The sequence below is a fragment of the Pyxicephalus adspersus genome, chromosome 11 (genome assembly GCF_032062135.1).
Source record: "Pyxicephalus adspersus chromosome 11, UCB_Pads_2.0, whole genome shotgun sequence".
NCBI lineage: Eukaryota > Metazoa > Chordata > Amphibia > Anura > Pyxicephalidae > Pyxicephalus > Pyxicephalus adspersus.
Window position 1 is genome coordinate 24,462,201 of NC_092868.1, and position 15,133 is coordinate 24,477,333.

Consider the following 15,133-nt stretch of genomic DNA (forward strand, 5'->3'; position numbering starts at 1 on the left):
TTTGCAATCCCTATTTAATGTACAGCGCTGCGTAATATGTTGGCGCTATATAAATCCTGTTTAATAATAATAATAATAATAATAATAATAATAATACACATTACCAGAATGTTGAGTTTGTAAAAAATAGGTGCTTATTCAAAATAGTCTGACTCCTGAATAATCTCTGGGCTAGTTAAAATCTAAGCTCCTGGATTCAGGAATGAGGATATGTATGCTTTAAATGACTGATGTAAACCTGCCTAAATAAATCAGCAATCAAGCCTACAATCTGTTACAAATCGTTGCATGAATGACCTGGACGCTTTGTTCTATGGAGTATACAGCAGGAGTAGTTAGCTTTTGTGGTGGGGGAGGCTCTTTCCTGCAGAGTTTACAACAAACATAACTGGGCTTTAATGTAACAACAGTGTACATACCTCAGTCTGCACTATGTCCCAAGCATTTGTTAGTCCTAGATTATCTTTTGTTTGATACAGTGCTAGTCCTTTCTTCAGGTCTTCCTGGGCATAACTGTGAAACTGTTGGGAAAAAAAATCAAATGACGACAAATGTGTGTGACACAAGCTCAAGGATTTGGTTTGATAAATTTCTGGATTGCATAAGGGTAAACAGTCAAAAGTGTAAGTCAACACTGTGCCACTATATGACCATATTTTCCTTGTTTCATCTCTACTGATACCTCTGTGAATATACACAGATTGCTGGAGTCATGTTGCCTTGTACATGAGCGGATTAGGTTTACCTCTGCCCACCAAATGGGAAGGCAATCTGCAAAAAGTTTGGGGCTAAATCTACAGTTTCTGGCAAATTCAATAAACCACAATTACAATATTGCTAAAAATAAAGGTTTAAAGAGATCAAGTCATGAATAATCTTTGTACAGGAATGTAAATATTCAGTTTTAACCTTTTAACCTTGACCAGACCAGACCAAATATTAGCGATGTCAATATAGGTTGATTATTCTAATATGACTGATCTGCTTTCCTAAATAATTTCTCATCTTTTGACGTATGATACCTTTATTTTTTCATACTTTTGTTATAATAATTGCACTATTCTTAATTATATTACAAATAGAAATAAATGTTAGAACCTTTATTTTTAGTTATGTTACAATAAATACTTTAAACATACATGGACACTCTAGTGTCCATCTCTGTGCAAGGTAGCCACAGGTAAAGTGGACCGGTTTGTTTGTAAACAATGTAATCACCACGATTGGTTATCATTAGTGCATGTGAAGAATTATCCTCTTACCATAGCAGTCCGAATTCAATCCTGACATGCAGGTTAAAAGATCATTAGGGTCATGCTTGTGGCATTAGATCTCGGCAGACACCGTCAGACAGGAGCACAGTTAGGCTGTGCGAACGGAACCCCTGCCAACCTCTGAGGAATCCTAGGATTCCATGGAACTATGGTTGTAAATGGCTGGTGTAGACCAACCATTCTGACAGTAGCTGCTCTTTAAATGACTGACCTCACAAAAACATTCTACTAGCTACTTAGTGGACAATACAAAGTATTTAGGAACACAGGCACAACTGAAGGCTTTGTTTTTAACACTGTCAACCACTCTCAGAAATAGAAAGTCAAGAAATTATGTCAAATATCACAAAAATGAGGCAGCTCTAATCTACAAGGACCAATAATAGAGGCGTCTAGGATATTGCAAAAGATAGAAGTAGACAATAGAAATGCCACTCTATATGTCCAAAAAAAGTTTTGTTTTGTTTGAAACAAAAAGCAATATAATTTAAAATTTTCATAACAAGTCTGCCTATTTTTAATAAATTTGGATATAACATCTAAGTCAGCGGTGTCAAACTCAAATACACAGAGGGCCAAAACTAAAAATTTGGACCAAGTGGTGGGCCAAACTTGAAATTTATTGCAAAAATTGAGGAAGTTTTACCTTCTCATTAGATATAAAACATTTTCATATGGAAACAAAGAAGTTTTGCTTAACATTCAATCTGGAACAAGCCTATGACAGAGAAAGAGGCCTAAGAATTTTTTTTTAATTTTACTTCATGATAGAAATAAAAAGACCACAATAAGTTATTCAGAATAGAAGTCTTTAGGATTTTGTTTATCCTGGAGTTTGACAAAACTTTCACTTTGGTGTAATCTTCTTGGTTGTCTGTAGTATAGTAGGGTAAGTAGTCTTGTCTTTCTATTGTTTTTTCTAATTGGTTTACTTTGCCAGAGAATGCAATGTGAAACCAAACAAATTGCTGAATTCATTTGGTTTCACATTGCATTCTTTGGCACAATTCTCTGACTTACCTGTCAGTAGTATAAACTCAGTAGGGTCCACGCATAGGCTGCTGTTAAATAGACACTAGTGATGCCGCTACTACAATTCCTGGCATTACTTTTAGATGTGAGTGATTTGTAGTAGCAGCATCACTCGCATCTATAGAACAGCAGCTTAATATAGATTGCAGCTAGCCTGCCTTTACTATGGATTGCAGTAGCAGCAGTCCAGCCGCAATTCATATTAATAATTCTTTTGGGGACCAAAAACAAGGATGTTGCGGGACGGAGTTTGACACCACAGCTCTAAGTGGTTGCAAAAGCTTTGTTGTGACTGGGCCCCTTTAAAGTTTATGTTGTGGGTACAATGAAACTTTCATTCTGGATAAATGGTTAAGATCGATCAGGTCATATTAGCATTGGAGACAAAATTGTTACTAGGATATAGCACAACAGAAAACATGTATTTTGAAACATCAAGTTCTTCTTTATTGTAGTCATAAAAGTAATGATAATGGGTAAAATATGATGAGGGAAAACCTGAAGCTGTGCACTTACATTGTCATTGTAGGCGAAAAAGAGGACCAGGCTGATTATTTCAAGAAGAAAGATGATCAACAGCACTACAAAGAACTGTGGAGAGAGAGAAGCGATTGTTGTTGTTAGATGCTCACACGTGACAACATTTTCAAAGATCTTTTCATCTAAGCTTCAGGCAGCCCCCCACTGCTCTCAGAATGCTGCTATACTATGACATCCTGAAATAGAATCCAGTATGTCATTACCAACAATGTAAATAAATAGAAGCTGCCTGCACACTGCTTTGTAATGAATTTTAAGATCTCTATTAAACCTGGCATGCTGCAGACAAAGCATAATGGAACATTGACAAAGCAAACAGAGCCTAGGGTTGGCAAATGTTGCTTTAAAGGTTCCTACCCCTCTCAAAACCAAGTGATAGAACACCCTGATAGCCTGTCCCCCTAGCAAGGTGTACCCACCAATCTGGCTCCCTCACCACCTCCTTGCACCTTTTAAGTATATTTTATCTTGTTCTAACTGAGCAGGGCCTCAGGGTACATATTAGCATGTGACCTTCCCCAAGTGGCAGTATGTTGGCCTCTACCCAACGTGCAAACTAATGTAAAGTTTAGTCCATCCATCCATTTAAGCTCTCAACATCATCTGACACTGCAGCTTACTAGGGTGAACTCCTGCAGCATGAATGAAATAGTGTGAACTGGTGAGTATACCAAGGTAATGGGCTTTAGGAGGCATTGTCACATAATGGCAAAGTAGCAGCATTTAAACCCCAACTAAACCCAGAATTGAACAAAGCAAATTCCTTCAGCGTTCAGGTTCAAAGCTGAATAAGCAAAGTGGTTGTCAGAATATCTTTGTCACTGTCCAAATGTACATGCACACTGCATTCCAGCTCATTTCCCCACATCGCTAGATTTAGTTAGTGGGCTAGTAAATCAGGATTAAGAATGTGATACCTAAAATAGGAACAATATATACCAGACTACATTTCCCAGCATCACTGCATTACAGTAGACAGCATATAGTTACATTGCTGAGTAAGACTTAGAAGTAGTTACTGGAAGTTAATGGCAAACAATCACACCTGATGAATAGAAAACTAAAGAGTATTGGTCTTAAAGTATCTAAAGGTCTTAAAGCATGCACTCCTACAAAACACCACAGTTACACAATTAGATTTTCAATTTAAAAATTCAGTTCTGTGAGCGAATTTTTGTTATTTACACTAATCAACATGACTGTTTTGAGAATTTGCCTTGTTCAGTTTTAGTTGGGCTTTAACCGATACAAGACTTCTCTAGAGTTGCCCCAACTCTCTGGAATGGTCTTCCTCATCCTATTCGGCTTGCTGCTACTTTCTGCTCATTTAAAAGAGCACTCAAAACCTATTTTTTCAAACTTGCCTACCCATCTTCTTCTGTCTTTTGAAACCATCACTACTTACCACCACTACAAATCTCCCATCCTATTGAGTGTAAATTCCCCCACCTACTAGATTGTAAGCTCTTCGGGGCAGGGTCCTCTCCTCCTGTATAACTGTTTGTATTAGTCTGTCATTTGCAACCTCTATTTAATGTACAGCGCTGCATAATATGTTGGTGCTATATAAATCCTGTTTATTATTAATAATAATACAAATAATAATAATAACAGATGCTGCCAAGATGCCTATCTATATTCTGACAAATTTAAACAGAATGTATGACTCTAAGTTGAATAAAGAAAATAAACAGTTGTTGAAAAATAAGTCAATGATTCTTTGGTTAAAGCGTACCTAAACTCAGACATTTCACTTTATAGAAAAGGGTAGACAACCCTTTTATGTAGTGTAAAATTTCTGTTTGTTTTTTTTGCAACGCGCATGCGCAGTGAGATCGGCAAGTTTTTTCCCATCTACGTCACCCGATCTCGTGCCTGGGTTGGGTGATGTAGAAACAAGAAGAGGAGAAGATGGCGCCGCCCGGAGCACTGGCCCGAAGACGGATGCTAGGACGATGCGGGACCCGATGGAAGAGACCTCCGGATGGATCAGACTGCCCTGCGTGATTGAAGGTAAGTGTATTTTTGTTGTTATGGGGGACTTTTGAGTTTAGTTCCTTTTAAACAAATCAGAGCAAATCTGATATTTGACTCTTATTAAATACCTCCCTAAGAGCTTACCACTAAGTAAAACGTTACACCTTCTGTGCAGATGTCTTAAAGTTTAACACCAAAAAGGAAAATGTGATATGTTTCCCTTTTAGGTATTCTCCTAGATTTAGTTTTTCTTTTTTTGACCAGATTAGGAAAATTAGTTATGTCATCTTCATTCCCTGGAATGTGTGTGGTAAGGCCTAAATTGTTGTGATCCCAAAAAGGGTGTGTTTTATCTTGAAATATGCATATGTAGGAGTGAGTGTAAAAAACAAGCTTTAAATGGTAAAACTACTCCTGACACCCTGGCCCTGATTTAATAAAGCTCTCCAAGGCTGGAGAGAATACACTTTCATCAGTGAAGCTGGGTGGTCCAACAAACCTGGGATGGATCTGGTCCAGGATTCAAAGCATTTGCAAGCAAATAGCAAATGATATTGAAGAAATCCATTCCAGGTTTGCTGGATCACCTAGCTTCACTGGGTGTATTCTCTCCAGCCTTGGAGAGCTTTAATAAATCAGGGCCCCCTGTCTCAGTTTTGAATAGTGCGTTTATTTCTGCTGTGGAATAAAAGCTCCTGCAGCATAACTGCAGCAAAGATGTATAGGTGGAGAAGAGAGTAATTAGATGGGAAGTTTCAATCCAGTGTATCCAATCTTCCCCCAAGAACAGTCATCCAGTGAGTGTTTGGAGACGCTGCAAAGTGCTCATAGATATAAATTATATCCTATTCCCACTGGCCACCTTTAAATTGGTATTTTATGGAAGTTCTATCTTTTCAGCAGCTCTTCTCTTCCTTTATTTACTCCCACAACAAACACTTAAAGTGAAACTAAACTTTTTTCTTTAGATATTGCAAGCAGGATTCTTTAGGGACATAGCCTATATTTTCTGCAATAAAACCTAACCTGCCTATATATTGTACACTAAGCTGCAAATGAACAGCCCATTGTCTGATTCTGGCATAGCTGGCTGCCAGGAATAAAAAATGAAATCCTGTGCTCATTTGCAGAGAATAAATCACTCAGCCCTGGCCAATCAAGATTCCAAACTTGAGGACCAGGTGACCAGGTAAAGATGCTTGCAACAGTTCAGGCGCAAGAAAGAACCTGCCTCGCCTTGTCACATTAAGTATGACAATAAAGCATGACAAATAGGTGTTACAGAAGACTATATGATTACACTGAAATTAAATTTTAACTATTTAATTAAAAAAAAATTGTAGACTTCACTTTACATATGACATCTGCTATATACTTACTGTGAGCAGGAGGCAGCGGTGTTCTGTCACTGCACCCAAGCAGCCAATGAACCCAACCACCATTATCACAGAACCTGTTACCATGAAGAGGCTGGCAGCAGAAAGCGAAGGGAAGGAAATGGAGAGGGTAGCAAACTTCCCCTGAGTAACTGCCAGCCAAACTCCAACACCAAGAATGCCACATCCTCCAAGCTGCAAGAAAAGGTACAGAGTAAGGTAGAATGTTCCAGTACATTATATGAGCAAATCAGTCCTATGCTAGAATCTAGAAACATTTCATTCTCATTGGGCAGTCAGAAAAGATTTCTTAGTTCTATATAGCTCCTGTCTACTGCCACAATGATCTGATGAAAAGGTCAGCTGTCCCAAAAATAGTACGATAGAGACCAGATATTTAATACATTTTATGCCAACATCTCAGAATTTATTTGAATCAAAAGAAGGATTTTTTTTATTTATGATACTAACAGCAAACATTCAATGACAATCAATTCCTAATCAAAAAAACTGCATAATTTAATACAATTCAAAATCTCTCCCACATGACCTTGTGGGGAAGAAGAGATAAAGATAAAACAGATTTTTAATACAAACAGATACATCAATTATTTTTGCATCAATCAATTTGTTGTATTCCCCTGTATCTTTATCTACTTGACTGTCGCGTTTCACAGATTTTTTATTTCTGCTTCAATGACAATCAATTCTTAAAGTCCCTGAAAGTCTTCTGCTGTCCCAAAAGTGAAAGGAAAACATGGGATAGTTCAGATACTGAAAAAGTCTGGTGGTGTTCATCGCCAACCACTTATTCGATTATGACCCATACATTGTTCATGGCCAATTTTGAGATGGCAAGGTGGTTAATTGGCTAGCACTCCTGCCATGAAGCACCAGGGCTCTGAGTTCAAATCTCTGATTTCAGGCAGGGCTGAATTTAGGATTTAGAGCAGCTGAGAAAGAGTGAATAGAAAGGTATGAAAATATAGTATTTCTGGCAGGACTAGCTGCTATTTTTGTGTACTTGCAGCATTTTTGAGACAAATTAAAAAGAAATATAAATGCTATGACGCTCAAACTTTTTTTTTCATTAATGGATCAAAAAGCTGAAAAAAAGGCAGAAAAAATTTCATAATGGCTGTGGTGCGTGTTGCTGAAAAAGGGAATGTAATCACCAAATCCTGTTGAGATAGTTAGTCTGGGGTGCTTCTTTAAAACCCCAAAGACCAACAGCAATCATAAAAATGATATTCATCGAAATGTATGCAGTGAGCTGGAAGGTATTGCTGAATTTCATGCTTCAGTGAATGTACAGTAAACTTAATAAACACCTCTGCAGCTTCTAGCAGAATGAACAGTAATTCTAATCAGACTTATAGCACCATTTCCAATATTTTATGATGACTACACGGTGATTATTTCAAGAGAGAAAGTCATTACTAAGAGTGTTTTTGGCAATCTTTCTTTCATTGCTTGAAAACAAGTAGTAGAACATTTTATTGCATATTTTTAATATATAGATTTTTTCATTTAAAAAGCAATACTTGAAAAGCCAAGGTTTACATTTTTATATCAAATAAACAACTGAAATAATGGATCCATTCTTGTATATTTACTGGGGAGGTATTGCTGACAATTAAAGGTCTGTAGACAGAAACTCCATAGATGTTTGGGCTATGTTCAGAATATTGGTAAAAAGTGGTTTCAGGCTTTTTAATACCTTGCAAAAAACATGGTGTACCCCCTAATATTAAAGCCAGATTGTTTAATAGGCTTGGATTTGGATCTTGAATCAACCTGGAAAGGAAATGGAGCAGTGAACATGTGCCCCCCTTCCATCCAAGGACCTTCCCTGGGGGGGGGGGGCGCACCGGCCAGAGCTGCAGACCATGTCTCCCGTACGGATTTTAGGCTCAGGGTGGTGGGCGGGTTGTATCAGTGGACACAACCCGCTTACTCTCCCATTGCAGGTTCAGACCTGCAATGAAAGAATGGACGGGTTCTGTCATAATGACGTCATGTTGAGTGACACACGGCTCCCGCCGCATTTAGTGGTCCACGACGTGCAAAAGGTTGGGGACCACTGAAATAAGGAACAATGAATGGACCTAATCGGTGCAATGTTAAACCATTTTTTTGCAAGCAGTTTTAAGAGGTAGTCTGAACATAGCCTTAGCTTAGTCTTAGCACACACAAGCAAATCAATTTCTAATTTTGTGCTAGATCAACATTTACCAACATTTGCTATTAGAACAAAAAATATAGTCTCTGGGTCAAATATGCTAAAGGTCTCTATACTTTCTATGCTAACACTAGAAAGACATTTCTGAAAATTTACAGCCCAAAAAAATCCATGTAACATATGTAAAAGTGGTTAAAACAGGAATATCTGTTAAAACTTTTTTACCCTGGTATTGGGATCCACAGATGTGTGCACAGAGTACAGCTTTTATAAGACTGATACACAATGCAGTTACAAAGCTTTCAGCAAGTTTCTAACAGTGTCTTGAAGCTTTTAAAGCAGCTGTTGCAAAGCTGTGGCTTGCAGACTGGCTACATTCAGTTTGTAACTGTAAACCATCCCTGTCATTGAGATGGCCTTTTCCATTGCATACTTGGGTAGCCACTGTGAGAATGGCAACTGGTGCCTGGAACACAGATCATTCCCTCACTAGGCAATCTGCTATAGGCTCAGTGGACCTCAGTGAAATCATTCTGACTGATGAAACTGGTGCCTTTACTACCCTGATGTCATTACATACTACTGAGAGTATTGAGTAATGACATGAAATATCCCTACTCTGATAATGGGGCATTTTGTTTTCCTACTGACAATGGGGCAATAATTACTTCCACTGGTCAGGGACACTGAGCCATGTATTACTCCCACTCATTTCTGGACAACACACATTACTCCTATTGAACTGACTATTGACAGAATTTTGTATTCCCATGGATCTTGGGGCATTTTGTACTCCCATAAGTGTTGAGCCACCGATGCAGGGGCATTTATTATTCCTTGAAAATTTAACCTCATCTCACCTCACCTACAGCTTGTTTAACCCGTACTTTTACCAACTATGTTTCACATTTCTAAACTGGAGTCAGACACTGCTAAAAAACTACTAAAACTTGCTGAAACTTTACAAATCTTGCTGCACATATTGTTTTTATACAGGCTGCAGCCCATGTGTACAATGCCTAACAGCAGTACAGGACCCATGGTTTTTAGGTTCTAGTAGTTAACTCCTATCGGGATTCAAAGGGCGTTCTCCAGTTCCACTTGTTCGAAACAGGTCTGATATGATCCAATACCAATATTTGTTGAAAATCATTTCTTAAGCTGCATTTTGTATACACTTTTTATCTATGTACATTTTTGTGTACTATTTCTTATAAGAACCTTTGGAACAAAAATATAGCAAATAAAGCCAAGACAAAAATTAAAAAAAAACAAACATTATGAAATATTAAACCTCTAAATTTTCACTCAAAACACATAACATGTACTCACCCAGAAGATGAGGTTAAAGATGAACATGGTAATTTTGATGCACAGTAGGCAGCCCCGTGTCATACTCATTTTCTTGAGTTCTAGAAGTAAGAGAAAAGAGAGATCCAGATACAAGACAATAACTCTGTTCTCCTTTTTAGCCTCCCCGGTTTGTTGCTCTTCAGAATTCTGTTGCACCCCACTGAATGAACAGCTGTCCGCAACCCCCCATCGTCCTCTGTATACTCCTTTCCATCGGGCCCTACGCCCCCGAGGTGGGGAGCTTTGGCTGTAGCTTGGGTCATCACTACTGGAAGTATGCATTCTGTATCAGTTCAGTCTAGTATAGCAAACGCTAAACAGTACCTCTATAGCGACTATACTGGATCCAGGTTTTAGAAAGTCAAAAAGGTATAAAAAAAGATTTGCTCTCTGTGTAAGAACAACAATAAAACAGTTCTAGACAACACAAAAACAGAATACAGGTTTCCAATGGGAAGATGTTATGTAATCTTCTGAAAAGCAGGCATCTAATGTACAGCTCTTCTACTGTTGTGAATATACACATATGCTCCTTTGGGTCTTGAAAATTATTCTGGTGTCAAGAATGAAATGTCTTCTAAATAAATGTGTTTCCATAGAATAAATCAATTGTATTCACAATTCCACGATTGTTTGTTGGAGAATATCACACTAATCTTATTTTGAAAGAAAGACTTATCTTTTTAAATGATGCTCGGAAAAATCCTAGGTGCTTGGTCACAAATTCTCTAACGGAAGAAAAGGAAAGCTTGCCTAAAAAACCTGCAAGTTGAATGGCTTTAAAACCGTATACAAATATGTGCCCTCAACCATAAGCAATTTCCAAAAAAACAAAGCAGTTTCCACTCTACATATTCATTCCTTTCCAAGCTTTTTGCTTCAGACAGAGAAGGGAAATTAATTATACATATTTGAAAATGGGATAAATTTAGGTTACAGTAAGGATATGAGCAAAAACATCTTTGTGTTTAGTATGATCACATTTAAATCATTACTGGCTTTGATCTCCTTCAGTAGTTTTGCAGCACACCCCCGCTTGGCAGTAGGAAGCCAACGATAATTAGATATTCAGTCTCCACATACCCCTGGGCTTCCTTTCATGTTCCTTCCGACAAGTATCAGATAAAAGTCTTCGCAAATATACAAAATATTTGTAAAATAGCAAAGGGGAGATAATAATTCAAATATCCTACCACAAAGGCTTAGGGGGGTTTAAAATATCATGGTGTCACCATGCCGAACATTTAAATGGCCTGGCGACAGCAGCAGCTTTGTGTTGTTATCTATGCATTATCACTAGAAGAAGATTTAGGGTGAGTATTACTAACTATAACTTTTACTGTTTGCCAGAGGTCATAGGAAAACAATGGACTAAACTTACTTCTGACAGCCTATATATCAAATCTATAATGTTTAGGAGAACTGCCAATAAATAGGAACAAGTAATAATAATAGATTGACCTTAACTGCAATAAAACTGCAGGATTATCTATAATTGCATCTCAGTTTGAAAACAGCCATTGTTAAAATGGTATTGCAAATGTCATCAATATTTTTTTTTCAGCCAGTGCCATAAAGACTTTGGGATCAATTACAATAACTGGATAACCAATCAAAAAATGAATAATTAGCCTATCCAAATTTAAAAGCCCAATAACCAATACAAAAGAAATATAGTTGGGGTCCAAGTTGAACCTTTCTGTGCTTGACAAGGGTAGCAGATAATCCTTGGGGGTTAAACGTGTTCAAAGTGTTGCCCAGGCTGCAAAATATATTTTTAAAACTGAAAAAATGTGCTAAGCAATAAATGGGGAACTATACTTTCCTGCTAGTTATAAGTAGTGCTTGGCAATCAATTTTAGAGTTATTTTCATAGCTCTAGATTTTAATGAAGAAAAATCTGACTTTTAACGGCAGATGACATTAGCAATTGTACCAGTTTATAAATCATGACCTTTAATACCATGGAGGCTGCACTTTACCGCTTTTGTGTCATGTCTCATGCCTTTGTAATGTGTGTAGAGTTCTTTGGTGATCGCAAACCTGCAACCTGCATATGGCCAAGATCAGAACTGCTTTTAATGCATTTGATCAATTTTAGGGCGTTCTGATGAAGTAGCCTATTAATATATCACAGAAATGTGTTTCCTAGTAGGGGATTTTCAGAATTATGCCAGCAACATTTGTAACCTTTCTGCCAGGAAGTCATAAAAGATATCCTAGCTCCTTGCTAAGATCCTGAACCAAAGCTTTAAACTAAGAGTTGTGTACAGAGCAGGATGGAATATACATACTATTAAATGTACATCTTCCTGTACAGCAGCCATTAAAAGGATGAGTAGTAAAGGGAATAAAACATGTTATCCCTGTTTCATAGACAATTACTGTACATTAAGCAAACATCCAATAGCGTATCCTTGGAAACTGCCATAAAGCGGTTTTAATAGCAAAACCTTCCCCTTAGCTATATACCAAAACATTTTGAGAATTTAGTTATGCCAGTTTATATATAAAGATAAGACCAAAAAAAAAGAGATGTAATAAGAGCAAAACTTAACTACTGAAAATGCTGTAATACAAGTTTACATCAATATGCTGTACTACTACTATTAAAAGTCAAACTTTGTTCATGACATCAAAAGCAATGTAATTTAGTTCACATATACTTCAAACACAAAGACACATTCTTTATCCAAAGTTAGGAGAGCCACAATATCATTGCGTGAACATCCAGATTGAGCAATGTGTTGACATGGTCGTCTCAAAACAGATGGAAAAGGTTAATGAAGACTCGAAGGGAGCACATCCAGTTATTAGTCTGCAGAAACAATATTGAAATTCCAAAGTGGTACACAGAAAAGAAAGTGATAGGTCAGAAGGATTAAAAGAAGAAGGAGAGCAGAGGTCAAGATGTCATGTGGTCCCAACTTTTTCTTAATTTAGACTCCATGACCAAGCACTTCATCCATATATCCAGCTGGGAAACATCCTCTGTGTGATTAGTCTTCAAGTATACCAGGATCTATGTGATATGGTTATTTCCAAAGGACAATGCACTTTTCCATCTGCTTTAGGATGCTTTGACATGAAAATCACTCCTTAGAGGAGTCAAGGATTAATCCCCCCTGTAGAGATAGGCACATGGTCTTCAGTAGTTTCTTCAGGTACATGCAGATACACGAGACCACTGGTAAAGAATCTGTTCCCCTCACGTAGAGAGAATAGATATTCATTTGCTTCTCACTTACCTTCCTCAGTGTATAAAATATTTAGCTAACCTAGAAATGGCTCAAGGGCTTCTTCAGTCTTGAGGACACTTCTGTATAAAGCCACTGAGCCTTGTGCAACATTTACATGTCTAAATTCAGTTGACATCAAAATCCTCCAAATAGCAGGAGGGTTTAAAACAATGCCTAATGTACAGAAATATGCTGAGCTTAGTTTGTTAAGCAAAATAAAAGGACAAAAGATTGCAGAATAGGACAAAAGATTGCAGCAAAGGTGCGTTGCCAGCTGCAGCAAGAACACTGCATCTTACACAGGCTGGCTAGTCATCAGAGGTTCCCTTTCATTGTTCTGCAATATCAGCAAAGAGCCACTTTCGGAGTTTGCTTTCAGATGCTTCCAGCCTAATCTTCAGGGATCAGTGTGTATTCCAAAGGCACTTGAGCTGCAGCTCATCATTAACCTCCTGAAATCCATTATTAATAATTAGAAAAGAAAAAAAAAAAGAAAAAAAAGAATTCCAGATATGAAATCCCAGAACTGCAAGTGTTTGTTCCAAGCCAATCAAGCTTGGATTGGCATGTTTTTTTAAACTGATTTTATTTCCAGCAATTATGACGGCTCCAGATCTGGCTGATAACGGTAAGAGAAGCTTGGGAAAGAGAGAGAAGTATATTTGCAGTCCAGGCACTGAATGGGTCAAAGATGTGTGAGGAGGGAGCAGGGAACCAGGGAATTGGAAAGGCATCAAAGTAGATGTAGGCAGAACATAGGAAAATGAATTCAGCAGTACAAAGCAATGACAAGGTGGGAAAAACATAACTAGGACACAAGGAATGCATCTGGCACACAGGCTGTTATATATATATATATATATATATATATATATAATATATACACACACACACATTTTTCCACACATGTTAAATAGAAACATACTGGATCCAAAGTAGAGCAGCACAGCTTATAAGGGGTGGGATATCACACTGCACTGCAATGCAGCAACTTGTACTTTTGTCTGTAGGAAAACTTACATTGCCACAGGATAAGTGCTGTGCTCCTTTCACTTTTGGTATTCTGGGATATTGAAAGAGCTTTTTTTCTTTCAAACATCAAAGACAAATGGGAGCTGACAGATGCAATATGGGAGCCTCTTCAGCGGGATGTATTAACCCTTTTCTAAATTGTGTCAATGGTTAATTTTAGGAAATGGGATAATTCAAATGATGCATTAGTTGCCTTTTAATAACAACATTGGCTCATTTTTGAATCCAGCTAAGGTTACAGGAAAGATAAATCCTGCCTGAATACTGAGTAACAGCTCTGTTCCCTTTGTTCTAGTTTATTTTTTACATCTACAGAGATCAGAAATAAAATTGGTAGCATGTGGCAATGTAGCAATCAAGTACGCCCACATGGAAATAACAACAGTAAACTATAGATCTGGTGTTTAAGCTGACTGCTTTTGAGTTATGAGTTGTATTAAATAAAATAGGCAGGGGAGGGATGAATAGTCAGTGCTGAAGTTGCTACCCTGCTTGTCAGAAAGCATATTTCGTGTATAAAAACGATCCAGTTTCCGTGAGGCAATTGGATGTTCCCTGGATCAACAGTCACTGTAATTTTTACTTTAAAGCGTAATACCCAGTTATATTATTCTGTGCTTCTAGAAAAACATCCACCTTTTTCTTAAAGCAATCTATAGTAGTTGCTGAAACTACTTCCTGAGGGAGCCGATTCCACATTTTCACAGACCTTACAGTAAAGAATCCCTTCCTTATCTGCAGCTTAAACTTCTTTTCCTCCAGACGCAAAGAGTGCCCTCTTGTTCTTTGTAATGATCTCAAAGTGAATAATGGGGAAGAGAGTTCTCTATATGGACCGTTTATATATTTATACAGGGTGATCATATCCCCCCTTAAACGTTTCTTCTCAAGGGAGAATAGATTCAGTTCAGCTAATCTCTCCTCATAGCTGAGCTCTGCCATTCCTTTTAATAATTTAGTTGCCCTTCTCTGCACTCTCTCCAATTCCACAATGTCCTTTTTGTGAACTGGTGCCCAAAACTGGACTGCATATTCCAGATGTGGTCTGACCAATGCTTTGTACAGGGGCAGGATAATGTCTCCATCTCTGCAGTCTATTCCTCATTTATTACTAGAAAGTACTTTACT

The 15,133-nt window shown here is 37.7% G+C and overlaps 1 protein-coding gene across 1 annotated transcript in view; it reads right to left on the reverse strand.

Moving 5' to 3' along the window:
• The window catches only part of LOC140341064 (tetraspanin-4-like), a gene marked incomplete in the record, with an annotated part of 33,460 nt that extends 19,711 nt beyond the window's left edge, over nucleotides 1–13,749 (reverse strand). The window contains 4 exon segments of the mRNA XM_072426586.1: nucleotides 420–521; nucleotides 2,823–2,897; nucleotides 6,203–6,394; nucleotides 9,714–13,749. Of these exon segments, the coding sequence (XP_072282687.1) occupies nucleotides 420–521; nucleotides 2,823–2,897; nucleotides 6,203–6,394; nucleotides 9,714–10,016 (672 nt within the window).
• Nucleotides 13,750–15,133: the final 1,384 nt, after the last annotated feature.